The 25,195-nt window shown below is 50.1% G+C and overlaps 1 protein-coding gene across 1 annotated transcript in view; it reads left to right on the top strand.

Annotated features, from left to right (window-relative positions):
• grin2ba (glutamate receptor, ionotropic, N-methyl D-aspartate 2B, genome duplicate a) overlaps nucleotides 1-20,193 on the top strand; it is a 76,825-nt gene extending 56,632 nt beyond the window's left edge. The window contains 12 exon segments of the mRNA XM_037476488.2: nucleotides 126-240; nucleotides 2,060-2,268; nucleotides 2,636-2,807; nucleotides 6,101-6,224; nucleotides 6,227-6,253; nucleotides 6,886-7,011; nucleotides 9,455-9,502; nucleotides 9,505-9,683; nucleotides 9,787-9,947; nucleotides 10,359-10,546; nucleotides 12,822-13,060; nucleotides 16,543-20,193. Coding sequence (XP_037332385.2) covers nucleotides 126-240; nucleotides 2,060-2,268; nucleotides 2,636-2,807; nucleotides 6,101-6,224; nucleotides 6,227-6,253; nucleotides 6,886-7,011; nucleotides 9,455-9,502; nucleotides 9,505-9,683; nucleotides 9,787-9,947; nucleotides 10,359-10,546; nucleotides 12,822-13,060; nucleotides 16,543-18,828 — 3,874 coding nt within the window. The 3' untranslated portion in view covers nucleotides 18,829-20,193.
• Nucleotides 20,194-25,195: the final 5,002 nt, after the last annotated feature.

Below are 25,195 nucleotides of genomic sequence, written 5' to 3'. Positions count from 1 at the left end.
AAACGCTGCTTGAGCAGCAGACGATGGATTTGTGTCATGTCTGTGGGTTTGTCTGAAGAGATAAATGCCTAAAAAAAAAAGGACGCGATGCTCGTCTCAACGAGTCTGTCTGTCTCCCTCCCCAGGTACCTGATGAATGTGACGTTCGAGGGGCGGAACCTGTCGTTCAGCGAGGACGGATACCAGATGCACCCCAAGCTGGTCATCATTCTGCTCAACAAGGAGAGGCAGTGGGAGAGGGTGAGAGAGCGTGTGTGTGTTTCCTGTAGCTACTGTACCTGTACTATCTGCATCGCTCATCATCCCATTTTCACTTTTTAAGCATTTTAAGCCTTAAGCTTTATAGGCGCTGCTCCGATTAGATGTTATCAACTCGGCGAAGGTGCCTTTGAGCTCCAGAGTGACGATGTGGTAAGAACGCTGGCCTTTCACAAGCTGTTACGTATCACCTGTTAGTGTGCAGCATCACGCGGCTACACGCTGCAGGCCAGGAGACTCACACCCTCCGATCAATACATCGTGCACATGAAGAATAGTGAGGGTGACAAGGAAGTTCTGAGTTCTGGAGAGGCCCGGACATAAGCTGAGCTTAAACAGCAGCCTGTAGTTGCATCCATCAACCTCAGGGTAGGTGGTGGAGTCGGAATCATCATCATATTCGCTTTAACAGGCTGGAGTGGTGCTGGCTGGCGGGCTCATGCCAGTAGATGAATAAAACCCTTCTTATATGCACAGTCAAGGTTCAAAACTCTGCCGTACAGGTGGAGAAGGGGATCACAGTCGTCTTTAAGCGCAGGTGGAGCAGACAGAGCAACGGTCACAGAGGAAGACAAAACTGAAATGAACTCGGCGCCACCCGCAAAGTCACTGGCCTCCATGGCGTCTGACTCCTTCCACGCTGCCTGTTCTCTATTCTCGCCGTTTCCCCCTTTCTTCTGCCTCTCTAATCTATATTCCGTCCTCTGATCAGAGAACAAGGTGAATCTCTCCCCTCCTGTCTCCCTTCTCTCTTCTCTGCCTCCCCCCCCCCCCGCCCCCCCTCGCTCATGTTTAATTCTTAGCTTGACTTCCAGCTGAACCACTTTCCATGGATCCTAATGAGTTCCAGCTTCTACAGCGATGCCCACACTGCAGCCGTTTGAAGACTGCGTGGCGCCGAGTCCGGTTTCCTCCCCTCCGGAACGATTTCAAGCCTCTTCTCTGCCCCCCTCTTCCCTCCATCCATCCTGTCCCGTATGTCTCTTTCACTAACTCTGGTTCCTTTTGTTATTTGTCCACATAGAGGAAAGGCTGCATTGGGCTCCAGAGACACACACACACCTTAACTGGTAATGTGGTGTGAGTCATCTGTGGACATTTACATACCCAACAAATGTGCAAGCCAGCTCTGTGCTGCCCTCTCTCCCATCTCCCATTGCACTGTGTCCAATTAGCTGGTGATCCATTTCCACCCACATCTTTCTCTCCGTGAAAGTGGCCAAGTGGGCCCCTTCTAGAGGAAAGGCCACCGGCACATTCTCCGGGTTGGGCTCCACGTGACGGCACATCTTTACCAACCCGGTGACTCTGATTGAGTGGCTCCTCCGCCCCTCTACAGAGGAGCCAGCAGTGCTGCTCCGCCTGTCTTTCACGGTCAAACTTTCTCTCGAGTTCTCTCGTCAGATGTGGACGCTACAACCTCTCCACCCAGATCCCCCCCCAGCTCCCCTTCTTGATCGGAATTCTGCTCTTTCCCCTGTTTCACTCTCGTCCTTCCCGTTGACCTTGTTCTCATTCTCAGTCATCCGCTCTGCGCCTTTTCTCTCCTCTACGTGTCCCTGCTCTTTTGTTTGTGACGCGCCGAACTCACGCCAGAGAAGGATTTGATCCGTATTCCTTTTCTAATTAGATCACTGCCAAGCGGTTCAATTCATGTGTGTGTCTCTTCTTTTCTTTTGGCAGTGGGGTGATGAGCCATGATGGCATACAACACGCCGGATAAAACACCCAGAAGCCAAAGTGAAACGTTGTTCTGTGTCTGATATCTTGTAGGCGACCTGAGTGCCTTTTGTCTCTGCAGGTGGGTAAGTGGGAGAACGGCTCCCTGTCCATGAAGTACCACGTGTGGCCTCGCTATGAACTCTACGGGGGCGCGGCCAACCGGGAGGACGACCACCTGTCCATCGTGACGCTGGAGGAGGCTCCGTTCGTCATCGTGGAAGACGTGGATCCGCTCAGCGGGACGTGCATGAGGAACACGGTGCCCTGTCGGAAGCAGCTCAAAACACTGTGAGGCCTCCTGCTCAGATGTTACGCTTCCGCGTCACGGAGGGTCCAGAGTAGGGACGCATGTCCTAGAGGACGCCTTTCTGTTCTCAGATTATTATTGTGAAGACGGAACCTGGCCCAGTTAGATGCAGAGCCTCAGATTTACCTGCTGTACAACTGACCAAAGTAGAAGTAGAAGAAAACAAATGTTGCCTGCGAATGATGTTAATTTCCTGCGACGGCTTCACGAAGCCAGAGGTAGAATCACATCACACTCCATCGGCGCCAGATCCAACAAGTCACCACTGCATGTAGCACTTTGTGCCCATTCAGGGCTACATGTTGGGTTAAATGCCCTCTCTGTCCACCTGTTTGTGCGTCCGTGCAGCAATCAGACGAAGGACTCTGGGATCTACATAAAGCGTTGCTGTAAGGGGTTCTGCATCGACATCCTGAAGAAGATTGCCAAGCAGGTGAAGTTCACCTACGACCTTTACCTGGTCACTAACGGCAAACACGGCAAGAAGATCAATGGAACGTGGAACGGCATGGTGGGAGAGGTGAGGAGATGGCTCTGCTGCGTCTGTCTTACTGTCGCTACTTTCATTTTGTAAGCAGTAGTTGTCAGATACACACTTTACAGATGTGAAAACCTGATAAATGTTCCGTCAGACTGCAAGTTGCAGGGCAACAAATGGAAGGTCTCTGTGCCTCATGTATCATTAGTGCAGCACCATCGCATTGTGTTTAAAAAAACACATATTTGGCATCGAGTTAGAACAAGAGAATGCCTTCCGGCTGTGGAGCACGCTGCAGTCAGTCGACATTGAAATGTTTAAGAAAATAGGTGATTGAAATTGCCCTCAACAAAACAGTAGAAAACGGGCTGGAGCTCAGTTCACAATCATGTCATATGATTCACATCAATCCCCTTTATATTTGGCAATGTTTGCTTCACACTTTCAGTTGCTGTTCCAAAAGAAAACCAACACACCCTTTTGTCCATGAAGCATCCTCCAAAATCATGTTGAAAAGTACTTTTATTTAAGTTTCATAAAGTGGTCTTATAGTTATATAAATTAGTATGGTTCCACATACTGAATACTAAATAATAAACGGTTGTATGAGGGAACTTAAGTTTGGGGATTTTTGCCCTGATATCATTTCTATGTAGCCAACTTATTATTTATCACCACACACTAAATATGTATCTATTTGACTCTTTTCCAGATCGTTTCTAATGTACAACACTGCAGAACTTATACTGTCTCCTCACCTGACAGCTCTAGTGCTCATTCTACAGTTAGATACCTGTGTGCTTGACCACTGAGGCAAAGATATGAGTGAGGAGAAAAGGTCGAAGGGCAAGCTGTGATACTCTTTTGTGCCCAATGAACTTTGCTACATTTCGCTTCCCTTGGAGCGACCGGCAGGGTTCGTCTCCTCTCTGAAGTGTGACTTCAAACCGTGAGTTATGAGCTTTCCCTTCCGGGTCAGATGGGTGCAGATCAATCTGGGCTCCAAGGATTCCCAGAGCGACATTGTTCCCAAGAGAAGGGTGTTCTCCTGCTGTCAAGACTTTGGTTGTTAGTTCATGAGGCAAAAGACCAACGGATCGATAGGACAACAAAGGTCACAGGTTGACCACACGCTCTGGAGAACTTTGTGTGGACGCTGAAGTTTAAGTAACCTTCAGAAGTCATAGTCAAGGTGGTCTGTCTATTTCTTCACATGGTGAAACTTTTGCTCTTCAATTTACATTAAATGGACCCATTTAATCTGTTACATAAAGGCGGTTAAGTGTCTTTAGTGGGCACTGAGATGGAAGTGTGGTCACCTGTGAATAACTCCGTCCTCCTGACTAAAAGCGCCGTAATGTGCCGCCTCTTCGTCACCTCCGCAGGGAATGGTCATTATGAGGCTGGATCACACACACACACGCACACACACACATGCACACACATGCACAGACACACGCGCACACACATGCACAGACACACACACACACACGCACACGCACAGACAAGGGACTCTTATGCATTCAAAAATCCATGCATGAATGTGCATGGACACATGGACACAGACAGGCATTCACACCCAAAAATGTTTCTATACCTGGACAAAGAGGACACGTGTCCCTTTTTCTCCCCATACAGAAACACACACACACACACACACGGTATATCTGCTGTATCTGCTGTATCTGACATAACCAACCCGTGTCCTTCTATAGTTGGAACAAGGCCAGAGCTACAGTATATCTCCCCCTTAATGGAGCAGAATCTGAACTGATGCTGACCTATGCACACTCCTGCACAGTCACAGAGATCTCTTAAAAATAAAAGATCAAAAAGGGAAGAATAATAATCAATGAAGACTTTATGATGGCCAGTGTTTTGTCATAACTGGATGCTGCCATCAGACCTCATGGGCTGGATGGACTTGTGCTTCCCCCTAATACTCCTAATCTTAAAGAATTAGAGGCAATACACTTGATGACATGAGTTTGGCCTGAATAGAACAGTCAGATAAAGACACACACACACACACACCTGCTGAGACACGTACACAAATGCAGATCCTCGCTCACTCATTCTCAGTAACACCCACACGGGTCACTTTCATAACGCTGAGAGAACAAGTCGTAGGAGGCTGATGGAGAGAGAGAGAGAGAGAGAGAGAGGAAGTGAGTACACTCCTGGATGGACCCGCTCTCTCACACACACACACACACACACACACACACACACACACACAGCAGTGAACATGCACATCCGTACTTACATGCTGACAGAACAAACAAACATTGAAAAAGTTAGGAATGCATGCACACAAGCCGACGCTAAACGCTTTGAACACTGCAGATAATGTGCAGATTAGATGTGCGATATTCCTCTCTGGCTGTAAAGGTCCACTTCACAGGTGGAGAACAAAGGGTCGCTTCTCTGTCGTTGTTCTCTTTATGACTCACTCGTATGCGCTCACACACACACACACACACACACACACACTCCGATAGCTGAAGCCCATTCTGGAGCTTTGACTCACACACGCCTTATTAACTCAGTGAGACAGTCCCGTCCCACTTTACTTTTGGGCTGCAGGGCTTTTGAAATTTGGGGCTAAATATACTACCTGTGCAGAGGTAGGGTGGTAGAGGAAGGAGAGGCACCGGGGCGTCTATTTCAAGCCGCCATGACCCACTGTGGCAACCCACTTTCTTCCTCCCCCCCCCCCCCCCCCCCCCCACGGCATCACGAGTGTCCACTGCCAGCGGTTTGCTGTCCTCCTGCTCCGTCGCTGTCCCTGATGTGTCTCCTTTAGCTCCTTCTGATGCTGCTAATACTTCCCCTCAAACCTGTCTGGTCTGCTTTCAAATCCTATTTAATTTCCCACATCCCCCCCCCCCTCTAAATACCTTTTGACAGCTAACAGGGGGCGTGAATTTGCCGCGTGCTTCATGCACGTTAGCGGAGACAACCGTGATGCCGCTGCTAGCTCTTCTCCCTTTGCACGGGAGGAGCTTGCGGCCGCATTGTCTCTGCTCGCTGCAGGCTAGACAGGAGACAGACTCTTGGACAATAGGCACCAACACCAGAACCTAATATTGACTCTTGACGCATTACAATGCTGAAGAGGCTCACTAACGAATATTCATTCTTCTGGCAAAAGAAGAACCAAACCCATGATGCGCGGGTCCTGTTGGAATGCATCACATTCCTTCATCCACTACTCGCCCCCTATTGAACATTTTCAGCGTTCTGTCTCACTTCTTCGCTCCTTGCGTGATGGACGAGGAGCGTTTGAATAACAGATGTTCTTTGTCTTTCCGTTTGTCCCCCATCTCTTCCAGGTGGTGTTAAAAAACGCCCACATGGCCGTTGGCTCTTTGACCATCAACGAGGAGAGGTCAGAGGTCATCGACTTTTCCGTCCCCTTCATCGAGACGGGCATCAGCGTCATGGTCTCCCGTAGCAACGCACAGTTTCACCTTCGGCCTTCTTAGGTGAGGAGCGCGGCGTCCTCCTCCTGGTGGAGGTTCATGCTCACAAACCACACCTCACATTTTGACATTGACCTGTCCATCAGATAGATCCACAGGAGATGCACACTCATTGGGATCCGTGCAGCCTGGTTTGAGTTTGAACTCAATGTAACGTTACGCGCTGTGGATCCTAACCCGGTTACATCCATTCTTACACCTTCTAGTGATGTAGTGGAGCCGTGTGATTTAAGTGTGAACGTGTTAGTATGATGAGGAGGCAGACTGGAGTGCATGGAAAAATATGGCTGTTTCTGTATTCTCTCTTTGGCTCCCTGTCTCTTTGCCCTCTCATATTTCCCACTCCTACTCCATTTCTCTTACTCTTCCTTCCTCTTCTCAATCTGGTGCTCCACATTTGCATATCTCTCTTGCCCTCTCTCGCTTCTTTCTCACATCCTCCCTCCCTCCCTGCTTCTCTCCCTCTCTGCGCCCTCGCTCTTTGCTCACCCTTCCTCCCGCGATGTCTCCCCTGTCTTCGGTCTCCTTATCTCGCCTCCCTCACCCTTCTCTTCTTTTGTCCTCATCTCTGTCCGTCCCCCCTCCCTCAATCCCTGGTCTCCCTTCATCTCTCCTCCCTCTCTCCTGCCCTCCAGAGCCCTTCAGCGCCGATGTGTGGGTGATGATGTTCGTGATGCTGTTGCTGGTGTCAGCAATGGCTGTGTTTATATTCGAGTACTTCAGCCCTGTGGGCTACAACCGCTGTCTGGCTGACGGCAAAGGTGAGAGGCTGCAGCTACGCACACGCACACACGCACACACACACACACACACACACACACACACACACACACACACACGCTCACACACACAGGTCTGTGGGACCTGTCGGGGGAGGGCTGCACTTGTTTGAGGGTACAGATGCAAATGGATGCAAACACCTTGTGGACGGTGTGCCCCCCCCATCCTCTGCGTGCCTCCCTCGTCGCTCAGCACGCAGAGGATGGGGGGGGCACGCCTGGGTTGAATTTACCACAGAATCTTACACCGCTGCGACGTGCGATCAATGGAGCTCAAAGGCAGACTTTTCAGCACGCTGCAGCAAATCTGTTGTGTAGGAAATGTACAGCAATCGCGTTCATGCACACGACAACAAAGTGTGTTAAAGTGCGTGTCTCCGCCAACTCGGACTGTGGATACTGAACAAAAGCAACTCAGCGCGTTCAGACCCCGATGCCACTGCAATGTGGAAAGGTCAGTACGGACTCAAAGAACCAACATTGTTGGCTTTTAAAATATTCTATATAAAACAAGAGTGCAGAGGTTTGTTCAGTAGTAGTAAAAGTGTATAAAACTACTCATTTGCAGGTAAAACGACTTTATAGTCTTGTACTTAAATATCAAAGTAAAAGCGATCTTATAACAGAAAATGGCTCATGTGACTGAAATGTGATGACATTTCTTCTGGAAATTCTTCTGGTGACAAGGAGGCCTTTTGATACACTAAAAAACTAATAATACCTAATTTACTCCTTTTCTTGTGGCATCAAACTACTTTTTGCACTGCTAAATTGATAGATAAATTGATGCAAGTGCGTGTTGGGGGCCCACGGCCCTCCCCAGGTTCGGTCGCATGCTGGCTTTGAGTCTCTGGCATTTCACAGGTTCCAGATTGTTTGAATAGCGTCTGAATGGGAAGATGTTAGGCAGCCAAAACACTACAACACTACGATTGTCATCTGCAAATCCACTCGCCACCAAACACAAGAGTAAAACCATGATGTTCTTTCAATCTTTGCTGGAGAGTCAGCCAACGAGCACCCAGAGTATGCAGAGAACATGGCGGCCTGCAATTTGCGCCTCTGCAGAGGGAGTGATCGATGAGTAATGCTCCAACTAGTCATTTGCACCAATGAGGGAGCGCGGCTGCAGCTCTGCAGGTTCACGCTTTCTCTCCCCAGTTGTGCAAATTCTCTCGCTGTGCACGATGCCGACAGGACACATACATATCCACGAACCGACCGCAGCCTGCCCCCGCATAGAAACCAGCCTTCCTCTCTGACCCAATGACTTCCTCCTCCTCCTCCTCCTCCCCCCCCCACGCTGCTCTCCTTTGATCCCTCCCAGGTGTGTCTCACTGCCTGGGAGTCCTGCTTCCTTCACACCGGACTGGGCTTCTGCATTCATTTCCATATTTCCCCCCCAAAAAATCCTGTGTCAGCCTTGACAGCCGGGGGCTGGTTTTGTGTTAGATCTCCCCCAGCCAAGAAGATAAGAAACAAAAATCAAAAAACATCAATGTCTCCCCACAGCTCTATCACTGATGTGGCTATTTATAGACAATGGTGATCTTTTCCTTTCATTCTTCTCACCCTTCAACATGTACACCTCCTAAAGCGCTGTTCTCTTCTCTGTGTGCCTCCTTGTTTTTTCTGCTTGTTGCATGGGGGGGCGGGGGGGGGGGGGGGGGGGGGGGTTGGTAGCATGAAGAGTGCAGATCGAAGTTTGGCCTCCAAGGATTCGATGCAACGATGTATCAATGGCGTGACCATTTGTGAAGTCTCTGCTCGATTCATTTAACCAACTTTCTTCACAAACTTCGCGGAGGAGATATTTGGCACCATGAAGTCTGTGAGACAAAAGCCTCACAACAATGGACACCCACATGCTCGCTCGCAGACTCTGTCGCTCTCTTTCTCTCCCTCACACACTCACACATGCCCACTCAAACATTATGAACCAACTGCTTATCGCCCGGCATAATGGCTGCAATGAGCCAGTCTGCTGCCAGCTCAGCTCCCTAAATGATCCCCGAAAATATATGAATGCCCGTCTAAGTGAAAGTCTGTGGGTTTAGTGAATGCTAAATACAGACCTAATGAGGTAACACCGGATGTACAGCAGCTATAATGTTGATCGCGCTCCTTAGCTCAGCTTAGCTCTAGTTAGCATACTGACTAGCTAGCACTAAACATTGGGGCTGATGGGAATGCCATTCATCTGCAGGTAAGGGGTCAGAAACAACAGTTTGGGATAAATTGAATATCTGACGCTAATATGGCGTCGATTGATCACCTTGATCAGTCCTTCAGATTCCGCATTAGGGAAAGATAAACGGACACACCAGATTCGGTGCCAGCTGATGCAGAGCCAGCGGTGAAAGTGGACCAGCCGTAGGTCCCACTGGTTCAGAAGCTAAAGATGATCTGTCTGCGTTTCGTGCAGAGCCCCACGGCCCGTCCTTCACCATCGGCAAGGCCATCTGGCTGCTCTGGGTCTGGTCTTTAACAACTCTGTGCCGGTGCAGAACCCCAAAGGCACCACCAGCAAGATCATGGTGTCGGTGTGGGCCTTCTTCGCTGTCATCTTCTTGGCCTCCTACACTGCCAACCTGGCTGCTTTCATGATCCAGGAGGAGTATGTGGACCAGGTAACTGGTCTCTCAGACAAGAAGGTAAGATAGAAGGTTTTCTGTTTGATGCTGTGCCATCTCCGCCTGGGTTATCTCACCTTTAACCCCCCCCCCCCCCTCTACGTGCCGTGTCCCCGGTGTTTAGTTCCAGAGTCCCAACGACTTCTCGCCTCCGTTTCGGTTTGGCACCGTGCCAAACGGGAGCACGGAGAGAAACATCAGGAACAACTACCCAGAGATGCACGGCTACATGACCAAGTTCCATCAGAGGAACGTCAACGAGGCGCTGCAGAGTCTCAAGGCCGGGTGAGAAACTAAAGGCTCTCGATGAGTGCACGTCAGCGCACGTGAACATCCGTTATGTAACGTCATTGAAACCTGCTTCTTTCATTGCATCTTTTAAGGGAATGAAAAGCAGGATTGTGGGGCGAATAGCTGAGAAGTGGATCGATGCCAAAGTCCCGTGTTCATGTCTAAGCTCATCATGTGAACGTGCTGCAGCTCAATAACCCCCCCCCTCATTCATCAAGTGGGCTTTTGTTGCTCCAGCCTTTCACCATAAAAACAGCCAAAGTCTATTACACTTATCAGCAGCTTAGTTATTTAGCAGGTTAATTGGAATGTTGTAGCTCCGATGTCTGACTCCTAAGTGCCAATCAATTGTAACCCGTCTCTCTCTGTCCCTCCCCCCCCCCCCTTACTCTCTTTTTACATTAGCAAACTAGACGCTTTCATTTACGACGCGGCCGTACTCAACTACATGGCCGGCCGGGACGAGGGCTGCAAGCTGGTGACCATCGGCAGCGGCTACATCTTCGCCACCACGGGGTACGGCATCGCCATCCAGAAGGAATCGCTCTGGAAGAGGCACGTGGACCTGGCCATCCTCCAGCTCTTTGGAGACGGTGAGACGGCGTGCCGCTTCCCGCCGATGGTTTATTCATAGATGGCGCCGCGGTTTGGGAAGGAGAAGCAAGCAGCTGTGCTGATGCGGCGAGAAGTAGTCCAGGACTCAAAGATGCAGGATACGTGGCTGAGATGATGCCGAATCCTCCTTGTTAAGAACAGGACACCAGACACATCTTATATTGTTTCTCTTCTGTTATAATAACATTCTACTCAACCATTTACATGGAAACATTGATAGTCTGATGGGGAAAGGATCACAGTTAACTTCAAAACCTCAACAAAAATGTAATTATTCCCACATGGACTTTCTTTAAAGTAAGAATCATATAAGAATCTTAGTCGTTTCGGTGTCTGTGACCACAATGAAGGAGATTACGTGGTTCTGCAAGTCAACAGTACGCGTGAGGCCGCTCACACTAACCGGGACCGACAGGAGAGGGGCTAGTGTTGCGAGGGATGGAACCGGAGATTTAGCTCCACCGGGGGGGTCCGGCGCTTTGTGATCCCGCTTGCCTTTTATAGCAGACCGTCCAAGCCCCCGGGGGCCTCTTCTTTAGGAACGCTTCATTCCCGTCAGCTCTAGCTGGAGCGTTAATGAGTCAGAACATGTTCAAAATAACTGTTCCTGACCCGCGTGGCGCACGCTTTGCGGATTTTGAGCAAAAACTCTTCATGGTGAACGAGTGAAACTCTCAAACAGCTGCTGCTCGCTTTGTCTCATCGACCTCTGCATCGGCCCGTGTTCATGCACAGCCCCATGCAGGATGGAAGTTTGCTGTGTGAGTGTGTGTGTGTGTGTGTGTGTGTGTGTGTGTTGTTTCTAGTTGGTTTGGGCACCGTCCAGCATGTTGTGAGCATCCTGAACCAAGGGCCCTGAGGGGGCCCACTATAGTGCGTCCCAGTTAGGCGTGCCAGCATAGCTCCTGGGGTATTTCAACACCGTGTAGGCAGAGTGCAAAGGGTGGTGTGTGTGTGTGTGTGTATGTGTGTGTGTGCGCGCATGTGAATATGGGTTAGGCCTCTTTGTGTGCAGGCAAGATGGTGTGTGTGGGTCAGAGGGAGAAACAGAGAGAATGTTTGACACTGGTTTATTTTTATCAACCTACATGCAGTTCGGGGAGTGTTATTAGTGGGTTAAGTCTGATTGTTTTTCAAAACACGTACGTTGGAGTAGTTTGTGTGCGTCTCGTGTGTGTGTGTGTGTGTGTGTGTGTGTGAATACGGGCCGGCTCGGAGTAAAATCCCCCCGTGCCACTGGGCGAAAAGCCTTCAAACAAGAACCGAGCGGCCTTGTCTCGCCCCTCTCAGGATCTCAATGTCACTTTGTCACGCGTCACCATCCACTCTCCACCCGGTGTTCTAGGAAGCCGTCGGGCTCACGCGGGGGGCTCAGCGGCCCGGTGGGACGGCCGGAGAGGGAGTCTGGGTCGCCATTTCATCCCTCTGTCAGCCGACAGAAAGTAGTGTCCTCTGTGTGACTGTCTGGGTTTGCCTGTGCGTGTGCTTGGGTACCTCTCTCTCTCTACATGTATATGTATATATGTATATATATATATGTGTATGTATGTGTGTGTGTTTGCATGGCGTGGCGCTCCTCGGTCGACGCTCACAGGACGGCCAGCGCTCCGACCGCCACGACGGCTGAGTGTATGATTAATTAAGCGAGGCCCGGTTCTTGTCCTGCCACAGTCGGCTTCCATAGAGAACAGCTCGTGGTGAAACAGAAGGTGACCCACAAAAGAGACCAGAAGCTCAGGGACCGGCGTCAGACGCACACACACACACACACACACTTCTAGCCAGGCTTTCTTCTCTTTTCACCACCCTGCACAGACGCCGAACCCGAGGCTTGTACAAATTGTGCTGTAGAAAGAAAAAAGATCAATGTAATTAACATGTGACCGACGGTGTGTAACTTTCTTCTAGTCTATTATGAAGGTTCTGCAAAATTCAAGGCTGTGTTTCATTCCTAACCCCCCCCCCCCCCCCCCCTGCTCCCCCCCCACACACACTGTCTGCCCGCCATCTTCCCTCCTCTCTTCTTCTGTTGCATCATCTCTCCGTCCCTGTTGTTCTCCAAACCTCGTCCTGTTATTACATCACATCCCTCCTCCTCTTTTTATTTGACACCCCTTCCCACTTCATTCTGATTCATGAACCCATCATGAAAAGCACTTCTCACACTCATTGTGCACCCAAACATCTGTTTTGTCTCCTTTTCTCCTCTGCCATCCATCCCTCCCTTCTGTGCATCCTACCTCCTCCATCCAGGTGAGATGGAGGAGCTGGAGTCCCTGTGGCTGACGGGGATCTGCCACCACGAGAAGAACGAGGTGATGTCCAGCCAGCTGGATGTGGACAACATGGCCGGCGTCTTCTACATGCTCGGTGCCGCCATGGCGCTGTCGCTCATCACCTTCATCTGTGAGCACTGGTTCTACTGGCAGCTGCGCTTCTGCTTCATGGGCGTCTGCTCCGGCCAGCCGGGCTTCGTCTTCTCCATCAGCAGGGTGAGACGGGACGGGGGGGGACTGAGGACAAAATGTCCTTTGACCAGAGACCACCTGTACAGCAAAACTGTTTGAGACACATCATCAACTCCTTAAATGGCCAGTAAGGTCTGTTTAAGACGGAGCCAACCTGTAAAAGTTTAAAATAGGAAAGATGACGCTACAGCTCATTGTGACCAGTAGCTTTTGGTGCTGATTCTATGAACTTTAGATATTTAGATGATGGTATGTGCTCATTTTGCACTTCTGTTCCGCTGCTTCTCAGCATTCACTCTGTGATCCGATAGGTACATCCTGATCAATGGGAAACGTAGGAAGGTTCCAGATATGGTGGCTCAAGGAAATGGTTATATTTCTCTTATTTACTACGGTTCCTGGTCGGCCTTAATGACCTTTTTTAGCCACGCTTGAAGAACATGAGAATGTAGCACCCAGCTAACACAGACCCTCCAAACAGATCCTTTTTGTTTTTTGGTGTTTTTTGGTGTTTGGGCCTGTCTGACGTCCATGGGGGTAAATATTTACAAAATGTTGAGCCAAAATCAATATTGCACTTAACAAAACTCGGGCCACAGAAGCGGGGAGGGTAGATTACCGGATCCCGGGGGACCAAAGTCACCCCTGAGGTATTTGATTTGCATTCCAATTGTTTTGTCATGGCTCCGGTGTAATTCACTGTGCGCCTCTGAAGGTGAAACCGCTGCAGGCGAAACCACGTGGCTAATTTACAGCAGAGAGCCACACACTGCTGCAGCCCCCCTCCCTCCATGTGCTGCGATGGCTGCTTTTGCCAAGAAAGCAAAGGCTACAGGGGGGGGAAACACAAACACATTTTCCCCTCGTTGCTCCAATATTACGCTCCAGTGGCCAACTTTGATTTTTTGTGTGTGTGTGGTGTTAATTTCACGTTGGCGCTGTGTGTTTATGGTCGCAGTGCCCCCGTCAGTTTGGGACGGAGGAGCATGAAAAATGTCACTTGACTTCTCGTTTCCAAAGCTCAGTGTTTTTCTTCTTTGTTCATCATTATATTTTGTACGGGACTGAATCTGAGAGCCATCATGCTCTGTATAACATCCCGTTATTACCCTCATTTACAGACATTACCTCTGTCACTGCTGCAATGTGACAACATGAATGAACGCCAGCGAGATGAATCAGTGTCGTTCATTTGCATATGCAGCAGCGAGCGCCAAACAATAGTGGAAATTACACTTTATTATCTTTCCACAGCGTCACTTTGTCCCTTCTCATTTACTCAAGTGTTTGCTTTCCAGTCTTGGCCATTTCTTCTTTTGTTTTGGCCCGCCCCTCCTCCCCCACCCTTTGCTCTGCCACTCAGATTAATTACGCTTTTTTAAATTTCACAGCGTAATCCAATGAACTTTATTGTTATTGCTGCAATTAACATTTAAGCCTGAGAGTGTAAAAAATGAGACATCACGTGGCTTCGGTCGCAGCTTCACGGTCGGTTAGCGCTGCCGCCCTGCGAGGGGCTCGGCGCTCCCCCCCCCCGGCTACCTGCTCCTTCAGGTCCCACCTGCAACGCTAAAACTAATTAATGATATTGATTTAAAAAGCCTCTAATGGCTTTAGAACAGTCGATGCATTAGGACTTTAATCAGGCACAGCCCTCTCACCACATCGTGTTTAGCCGCGTATACCTGCACCACTATGAAGCTGTGAGCTGCAGCTCAGCTGTTCAATAGGAGGCTCTCCACAGCATAAGCAAGTGGACATAGTGGTAGCTAGTTAGTTGTTGATTTCCTGCCTCTCTGTTCCGGTGTAATCACTTATAGATTTTGCCGTGATTCCCCCGGTGGATTGAGAATTCTGAGCATGCCTCAGGCCTCAGTTATTGCTATTCACACATAATCAGCTACAGTAGCACCAGGCCGGCAGCAATCTGCCAACTGTTACATCGTGTGGGCATGTGGAGCCGACTAAATCTGCTGCTGAATACGAAGCAGCAATCACTTTGTTAGATGTGATTTGATGCACTACAGTATTAACTTCTTGTTGCTTATTTATGCTTGTGCCTGTGTGTGTGTGTGTGTGTGTGTGTGTGCGTGCGTGCGTGCGTGTGTGTGTGTGTGTGTGTGTGTGTGTGTGTGTGTGTGTGTGTGTGTGTGTGTGTGTGTGTGTGTGTGCATTCACTTCAACATTGCTCTCTGCTGCTGTTACTGCTCAATGCAACATTATTTTCCCGCCATCTACGAAGGTCGAAACTCAAACTGGAGGAGGATGGGGGTGGGTGGGAGGGGAGGGGGGGGGTGAAACATCTAAAGATGAGGATGGATGGTTCTGCAAAAGTCAGGCCAAGATGGGATGCGTCACAAAAATGTCACAGGAGGGAAGGCGTGACAGATTTTGCGGCAGGTGGGGCGTAATCAAGACAATAAAAGAAGAAAAACAAAGATATGAAGTGATGACAAATTGTATAAACAGGCAGATGGAAAAAGGAACACAGATAAGACGGCGAAGGGCCAGATAAACATTGAATGATGTTTCTAAACCCCTGAGATATCTCGCAGGTGGGCGTTTACATCTGTCCTCCACTTCGAGATCCGAAGCCCGCATTCCTCTCCGAGGCCTTTTGTGTTAATCTTAACCGCTCGTTGTCAGCCAGTGTCAAGCTTTGCATGCTTGGCTGTTTACAGAGTGTGAAATTGCACGACGTAATGACCTATAAAGGTGGAGTGAGGGATGCAGGCTTTCCCCCGCAGCAATGTCCATGTAGCTAATTGACTAGCGAGGACAAGGAGAGCTGAGGGTCAGCGCCTCGTACCAGCGAATAAAAGGAGGAGGCTGAACAGCAGAGAGGAGGTGACAGCCAGCTGACCCCTAAACTCTCCTCCCGCCCTCAGCGGGGGCGAGCAGGACGGGGGTCAGCGGATCTGTGAACTTTGACTGTGGCCAGTCACTCCTCTACGGACGTGGAAGAAAACGGAGCATAATCATTGTTTGGAATTGATCTGATCCTTTATCGTGCCCATCCATCATGCCTGGTTTGCTCTCCTCCTCACATCCATTTTTATCTATATATTGTACCGTACATCACTGAATGCAAATGGTGCAGTTTGTCTCTCTGTCACTGCAACGCTCAGCCGGCGTCTCCTTGCCGCTGCCTTCTGAGGTGTTTAATAACTGCCGCAGGATATTGTTCAGCCGAATTCTAATCACATTGATTAAAGGTGTTTACGGCCCCTTCGCCTCCATCAATCCTAGCTAGGCGTCCTATCTGAATCTTCGCAGTGTATCCCCACTTTGTCTGGGATGATAAGTTGATATTCCACATGCTTCAGTCTATAAACGACGTGGAACATCTGCCTTGACTTTGTGTTTATCCTGAGCGAGGCATAAACAGCATCAGCAGAAACGGCTGTATTCCTTTTGTTTTCAGAATGTTTACGGCACAACATTAGTGACTGATGGTAAACGCTCCCTCTCTAACGCTGCCTCTTCCCGTGTTTTTCCGCACACAGGGCATCTACAGCTGCATCCACGGGGTGCAGATAGAGGAGAAGAGCAGCTCGGCGCTGAACTCGCCGTCGGCCACCATGAACAACACCCATTCCAACATCATGCGCCTGCTGCGCACCGCCAAGAACATGGCCTCCCTGTCGGGGGTGAACGGCTCGCCGCACAGCGCTCTGGACTTCATCCGCCGCGACTCGTCCGTCTACGACATCTCCGAGCACCGGCGCAGCCTGGCGGGCCACTCGGACTGCAAGGCGCCGTACCCCCCGGAGGACAACATGTTCAGCGACTACATCAGCGAGGTGGAGAGGACGTTCGGCAACCTGCACCTCAAGGACAGTAACCTGTACCAGGACCACTACCTGCACCACCACGGCTCCACGCTCGGGCTCAGCGGGCCGCTCGCCAACCGGCCCCACAGTCTGGGCAGCGCCAGTTCTCAGGAGGGGGGCATGTTTGACTGCGACAGCCTGGGCGGAGGGGTGGCCCCTATTTTCACCACCCAGCCCTGCTCGGCACTGACCCACAGGAACATGAGCAAGTTTGACCTGCTGTCCGGACAGACTCCGCCCCCAGGCCAGGGCTTCAAAGGAGGGCTTCCGGACCTGTACGGGAAGTTCTCCTTCAAGGGCGGCGCCTCGAGCTCCACCTTTGTGCCGGGCCATGGCTACTGCGGCGGGAGAGGAGACGACGAGGGGAACATCCGGTCCGACGTGTCGGACATTTCCACGCACACAGTGACTTATGGGAACCTGGAGGGCAACGCCAAGAAGCGCAAACAATACCGCGATAGCCTGAAGAAGAGGCCGGCCTCCGCCAAGTCCAGGCGGGAGCTGGACGAGATCGAGCTGGGCTACAGGAGGAAACCCTACCACATCAGCCACCACCACTACCACGGCCGCCGCTCCACCTCCCCGCCGCTCTTGGCCCCCGAGCGCAAGAGAGGAGGGAACAACGACGGCAACGCCTACCTCTTCAGAGAAAAGGAGAGCGTCAGGGATTTTTATTTGGACCAGTTTCGTCCCAAAGAGGGCGTCCCCCAGTGGGAGCACGTGGACCTGACGGAGGGCCCCGGGAGCAGAGACGGAGGAGTGGGGACCTGCACCACCCTTGTTCCGGTGGACGACTTCCTTAAGAGCAAACCCAAAAAGTCTGATTCAAAGAGCGGGGGAGGATCTGGGCTAGCAGGAGGAGAGTGGGAGTGCAGGAACTGTCGGGCCAGCGGGGGAGGGTTGAGCAAGCAGATGTCCATGCACGGAGGCGGGGGAGGCGGGGGCTACGGCGGCGGCATGAGCTGCGGCTCCTCCGGAGGCGGAGGAAACAGCCGCCCCAGCTCCGCCACCTGCATGCGCTGCGAGGGCTGTAAAAAGACGGGGAACCTCTACGACATCAGCGAGGACAACAACCACCTCTTGGAACAGATGGGGGGGGGGAGCGGTGGGGGAGGCGGGGGCATGGGCGCGGGCCCCCAGTCTCAACCTCAGGGCCAGCAGAGGAGGAAGAGCGGCGGCTTCGGCAAACCGCTGAGGCGGCAGCACTCGTACGACGCATTCGTCGACCTTCAGAAGGAGGAGTGCGGCGGGATGGGGAGCCTGATGGGGGGCCTCGGGGGCCTCGGAGGGATGGGCGGCGCCGGCATGGGAGGGATGCTGCCCCCGCCCAGGAGCGTCAGCTTGAAGGAGAAAGAACGCTACATGGAGGGCACCAGCCCCTTCGCGCACATATTTGAGCGGCACGGGGGCTCGGAGAGGGAGCGGGAGCGGGACCCCTTGTTTTACGGGGGCGAGGGCCGGAAGGGCAACGGCTCGTCGTTCGGCCTGCTCCGCGGCGGCGAGGGCCTCCACCGCCGCTCCATCGGAGAGAGAGACATGCGAGACCGAGATAGGGCTTTGATGGAAGGAGGAGGAGGGGGAGGGTTCTCTCTCTCCAAATCCCTTTACCCGGACAGGGTAAACCACAACCCCTTTATTCCCACCTTTGGTGACGACCAGTGTCTGATGCACGGCGCCAAACAATATTACATGAAGAAGCAGCAGCAGCAGCAGCAGCAGCAGCAGGTTGCCAAAAACAGCCGCAGTGACTTCAGGAGCCAGATGAGCACGACGTCATACCTGCCGGCGTCCGCCACAGCCGGGGTGATGTCCAACGTGACCCCGCGGTTCCCGAAGGAGCTCAGCCTGGGTGGGATGAACCACCACGGCTCCATGCTGGGGGTCGGCCCCCAGCGTCCCTTCAATGGAAGCAATGGCCATGTGTACGAGAAACTCTCCAGCATTGAGTCTGACGTGTGAGAGCAAGCAGAGGAGGAGGAGGAGGAGGAGCGGACGTTTGGGGGGGGGGGGGGGGGGCATGTAGTGTTAGGAGATCAGGGATGACTTTAAAGACACTGTCCACACACTGCAACCCTAGCCCATGTTGGGACAGCGCGGCGAGGAAGACGGGAGAGAGGCTGTCGACAAAGTGAACTGAGAGGGAAAAGGGAAAGACGGGACCCTCACAACGCGGCCAGCGGGGCGTTCCCCTCTGAGTCCATCACTGCCCCCGGCGGCGAGGTAGGAGCCCACGTACTTCTTGGCGACACCTCGCCTTGGCTTTGATGTTGGACGCGCGAGGCTGGTGCGATGTGACGGCCTGAGAGCCCCGCTGAGGAAACACGGCCAGAACCAGTGGCCCATCTGCCCCTGTGTCACGGCGGAAAGAGGACGTTTCACAGGCAGATGACTGGTGCAGCTCTCTCTCTCTCTCTCTCCCTCCCTCTCTGTCTCTCTCTTTCTCTGGAAGGCCCGGCCCGACTCACCCCTCCTCCGTCCTGCACTCTTCTCCTTTTACCCCCCGTCCCATCTCCTCCTCCTCCTCCTCCTTTCCATCCCCAACGCCAAAAGAGCTGATCTTCGTATGCTATGAGAAATACAATCATGAATGATAATAAGATATTCTTACAGAAGGAGAAAAAACAGGGTATAAGAACAACAATAATAATGATAACATTGTGAATAACAAAGACTATGATATCATAAGCTTTTCTTGTTTTTTGTTCCGTTGGTATAATCTTTCACTAGTGTTTTAGTATCTTGTATCCTGTCCACGCCGAGTGGCAGCAGGAAGGTTGTTTTTATTTCAACCAAAAAGCCAGAAAGACTGAAGTCCTTAACTCCCTTTTTTTCTTTTTTTACCGTGTTCTGTAGAATATTTTACCCCATGCGCATACATTTATTTGCCGCTAGTGGGAACACCGGATCTGGCGGACAGATTTAGAGCCGCCAAATCCTCCTTTGATGTTTGAAGTTACAAATGAAATGCACACACACACACTCACACACACACACACACTCACTCACTACACTTAAAACACATGCAGATTTTGTGAGTCTGGACTTGTTTTACTGTGAACGGTGCGAGCCGAAGACACCGAGAGGAAGGACGTGCCTTAATGGTCTCCAGTGGACGTGTCCTTGCACCAGGCCGCTCGGTGTCCTCTACGTTTAACGGCCGGGTTCAGGCGCGTCGAGGCCAGATGCCGTCACATCATTTTGTATTTTTCAGGACGTTTCGGACGGACCGACGCATCGCGCTTCACAGCCCGGCAGCCTTCAGACCGCTTCGTTTCATTCAGGTTACACGACACCAGTCACAAGGCACTCGCTGTTTTTTTCCGGCTCGCCACTTTCTCGATGTAGGCGTAACTTTTCACTCACGCAGGCAGCCTGAGAGGCACGCACACGGAACGCTTTGTTTGTGCATTGTGTATAATTAAAATATGCACTGTCGTCGTTTCTTTTGTTGGCGAGATGCAACGAACCGTGTAGGAGTCGGGGCGTTGTTGCCCAAGTGAGGAAGATGCCGTTCGAAGCTCGAGGAGGATGTATATTTGAAAAGAGGCCACTTGAACGCGCGCCGAAGGCGGCCATCTTGTCGGCCTTTTCTGGCTTTCCACTCCGATGTCAATCGTCCTCGTTTATCGCACAGGACCTTTTACTCAGTGTAGGTTCAGGCGCTTAGTAGACATGCCTTATCATCCCATCACCCCCAACCCACCCCCCACCAGCCAGCTGTCTGCTGACTCAGCATTTTACTGTACAGAATAAAGAAGCCTCTTTCAGACATAAAGGTCCGATCGTCTGTTAGCTGGCCGGGTCGCAGGTTCAAGGCCTGCAGGAGACTGCAGAGAGGATCTCTGTCATCGCCCACTTCTATCTTTTACCCCAACCTAATTGCACCAGTGTAATATCTTGGTGCGTGCGTGTGCGTGCGTGTGTGTGTGTGTGTGTGTGTGTGTGTGTGTGTGTGTGTGTGTGTGTGTGTGTGTGTGTGTGTGTGTGTGTGTGTGTGTGTGTGTGTGTGTGTGTGTGTGTGTGTGTGTGTGTGTGTGTGTGTGTGTGTGTGTGTGTGTGTGTGTGTGTGTGCGTGCGTGCGCGCGCGCGCGCGCGCGCGCGCGCGCGTGCGTGCGTGCGTGCGTGCGTGCGTGCGTGCGTGTGTGTGCGTGCGTGCGTGCGTGCGTGCGTGCGTGCGTGTCGGTGAGGGAAGAAAATCACGATTGAATGATTATAGATTATTTTTGTCCCCCACTAACCTGCTGATAACTATTAACCATAAGTTCAGCCGCCCCCCCCCCTTTTCCTCGCTCCACAGACGACACCATTAACGTGAGAATGATCGAGTTAGCCTTAAATCAAACAGATCCATCCACCTGCCCAAGCACCCCCTCCCCGATGACTCTCCTAACGAATAGATCGGGATCTCTGGTATTTTTATACGCACACATTTGTTGGCGGTTCAGGTGAACCTTCATCAGCAGGATGGAAGCGAGCAGGAAACAAGCAACGAGGCGCCGGAGTGGGCATCAGTCAGCATTTGTACGTTCACTCTTTTCCTTGTAAATAGTATATTTAAAACTCTTTTCACTTTGTACAGTAAACAGACAGACAGGATGTAACTTTCAGTATGTTTTACAGCAATTTAAGAAATAAACAAAACAACAATAAAAACTCTGAAAAAAATCTAAAAAACTCTTGAACAAAAATATGCAAAATATAGTTAAGACACAAATATTACTAATCATAAGTGACATAATTGAGCCTCTTTCTTTCAATCTCATGTTTACTTAATTATGATAGTTTACCAATGAGTATACTGGTTATGTTAAGAATTATGCTTTTTCATATTTTCACTAAAGTGTTGGAAATGGAGGATAATTTAGTGTAGGTGTAGACGTTTGGTGATTAAAAGGGGAAGTTTAGTTTTAGGAGTCTTTGCTAAGCTTTTCCTCGAATCGTGTTAGATTCTCTCTTTTTAAGGTAAGCTCTTATTCATGCTTTTTGAGATACAAATCAATTATCTACACATTTATGTAATACAATATTAAGTGTATACATAGATGATATTTGCATATAGAGGCAGTACATTGTGATCCTTCATTTTGGGGCAGCGATCCTTGTTCTAAACTTACAGGATATTTGTGTTTTTTTGGGCTCTAGCGGTGATTGCACACAGAATTTAGAGCCATCGGCGGGCCGGCCTACCCTGTTCCCCCATCACTGTGGCAAAGGACACACACACACACACACACACACTTATACAGACAGACACGCTGGACGTTCCCCAGAGTTGATGTTGTTAATTTCGGCACAATATTCCCGTGAACCGAGAGCCGGTGTAGTTTCATCTCAGTGAGAATCCATTTGAAGCGGAAATGCATTTGTGCAACCCCTTATTAAAAGGTGCAACATTCGTCGTCTCACACATCTCGTTTCATGTGGAGATTTGCTGGAGGGGAATCAACTGCTTTCGCCGCATTCTAGCTCGCTTGTTGCTAAACCGTGCTGTTTGACAACTGGAAACACTTAAAAGCTTTGGATTCCAGTTTATATTTGTGCAACTTTGTGCACCGCTTGTTTCCCAGTTTGAGACGTTAGGTACGGTTTGTAATTTGTTTGTCCCCCATGCCGCCAGAAGTCATGTCCCCCGGTCCCCTTCTGCATGGCACTGATTCCAATAAGTCTCTCTAATCCTCGCCCCGGCCCTGAGAGATGAATTCAGCTCTCTGCTGTTTTTCACAGCTGCTTTCATGTCTCGCGAGTTTGATTGAAAAGGGAGAAAAGGGAGAGACTCTGCTGGGTTTGCATGTTTCTCACACGAGCCACAGCGAGGCTCTTCTGCAATAAACCAGAAACAAAACGAGCTCTTATGTGTATGTGCCAATTCATCACTTCTTTCCACCATGCACCAGCGGGGCGAGCTGTGAGGGCCACCCTCCCCGGTGCACGTGACCCCGTGGGAGCCCCCCCCCCCCCTCAGGCCTGTACCACCTCCAGCATGTTTCCTCTTCCTCGGCCTCACTCCTCCGCAAACACATTTGTTCAAATGGGTCGGGCAAAACACTGTGTCACATTTTTACAACCTAAAGAGGGGCTGTGTGGCGAGTTAGCGGGCCGGGGGCATCCTGAGGGGGGGGGGGGTTTAAATCTGTTTTTCTGTCGGGGGATTCTGACACATGGGACCAAACGACAGCGTGACGCAGTCCGCCACAGGGATCGATGTACCGGTTAAACTGACTCGTGAAAATGTATTTGACATCAATATTTCTATCATAGTGTGTTGTTTGTTTGTTTTTTAATCGACAAATCACATGCAGATAGGAAGAATTATACTGTGATATTATGCGATTTATTTGTTGTGATTTAGCTACTTATCATTTTCCAGCTCACTCTAATTCATTTTAAAGATCTGTGTGTGCGTGTATTAATACGTGTTGATATTGCTTTATATTGATGCATACCAAATTTTCTATTAAATTGTGTACAGTTTTGTTGGTTTAATATTGCTATTTCCCATTGTCATCATTTCCAGTGAAGAATGAACAAGGCATCAGGGGTTGCTTCTAAATGTATTTCACAAGGTGAACACACATTGATTAGATTTACTGTGGGTTGACAAAGATGTAACATATGAATAGAATCAATTGTATACACAATGATATACAGAATATTACTCTTGGCCATTCTTTTATCTTTTTGTGGCCCTTTTCTTTGAATTAATCCCCCAAATTTTTACACCATACGAATAGCAAATGACACAAAACAAAATTGTACAGGTTGTGTAAATACTGAATATTCGGGGGAAACATTTACCTTGTTTTTTTTGTATGGAAACATTAAAAATATTCTCAATAACAAAATTAACCGCGTTATGAGAAAATTGCAAAAAAAGCAAACCATTAAGGTACTTCTAATAAGGATAAAACTGATATCTACAATTATAAGTGCTCAAATAAGACTATCCTTTCTCTTTGTACATGATGAACAAAATGAAGTGTTGAGTATTAATAATAAAAACTAAGTTTCAAGCAAATGGCACTGAGTCTTTTTAAGTCTTTTGTGTTTCCCTATGAACCCCCCCCCCATCTCTTGTGAATGGGTCTCACGTTGCCCACTGTGGTGGATGTATAGGCTCTATACCGCATCCTCTCTCAGAACACACACACACACACACACACACACACACACAGACTCATGGGCATGATCTCTCTCTCGCCCTCTGAATTCCTGGGAGAGGAGGGCCATATGGTGACTGTATGGTGGAGTGGTTGGGTGTAGGTCTGCCCCCACCTCCCGACGACCCACACTGCTGCTGGCGCTCCACGCAGCCTCGTCTGATGTCGTCCAGCCCCGTCGGGGTTCTCTCAGGCTGCCTCCCCCCCCCTCCCCCCACACACACACACACTGTTGCTGCTCCTGCAGGACTTTGCACATGTAACTGAGACCTGTTGTGTGATTACATTTCAAAACGGATCCGGCACCGATTTGGCTTCACACTGAGGATTTTACACGTATTCATCCAGGAGAGATCAACCCTGGGGTTGGGGGTGTCTTTCACAATGCATAATAATTCTCTGAGGTCGGGGAAGCAAGACAGATTGAAAAATCTGGTTGATGGAAGTTAATGAAGAAAAAGCCTCCCCTGTCTCAGCAATTGCCATCAAGCTGACATTGAGAAGGACATTTATCTTCCGGCAGCAGGCTCCAACGCTGTTCAGTTGCCAATGGTGCAATATTGTTCTTGCACTGAGCAGGTCCCCTGTGCAAATGTATTCAAATGTATGAACAATCAGCAGAAGGGTACAGAGAAATCAAAGCTGGGAGTGTGTGTGTTTAGCTTAGCTGCTAACGTCTTTTTTCAACAGTTGCACACACAACAACAGCCAAGTAGCCAAGTTTTAATCACCATGTTTAATTAAAATGGAAATCCATAATCAATATGGAGGTGTGTGTGATTAGCTTTACACCTGGGCACCTCACATCCCAAAACGGCAGTTTGCTGTGTCTTTTTCCGCTGTCAAACAGCTGGTTGTGTAGATTTAAGTGAATGGAAGGTAACTGCAGCATTGAAGCTGCTTAAAAGTATCTTCTTTAGCCATCTATGCGATCACCAGTTACAAGTTTTCAAAGTAAGAAAAGGCCCGGGCCTATAAACCGAGAGAGTGACAGTGAGTGAGACTGTAGAACCATGCTGGGGGGCAGTTGACATTGACCATCTTAGTCTGGTGTGCACACTTACTCACACTGCGCTCAGCCAGGTGACCATGTCCTTCATCATCAGAAACAATCTGGGTTCATCATCTGTGAACCATGAATGTTGGATGATGACATGAAGCGGCTGAAG

This window comes from Pungitius pungitius, chromosome 12, assembly GCF_949316345.1.
Source record: "Pungitius pungitius chromosome 12, fPunPun2.1, whole genome shotgun sequence".
NCBI classification, from domain to species: Eukaryota; Metazoa; Chordata; class Actinopteri; order Perciformes; family Gasterosteidae; genus Pungitius; species Pungitius pungitius.
Note: the sequence above shows the minus strand (reverse complement) of the source record. Positions and strands in the feature narration are given on the sequence as shown.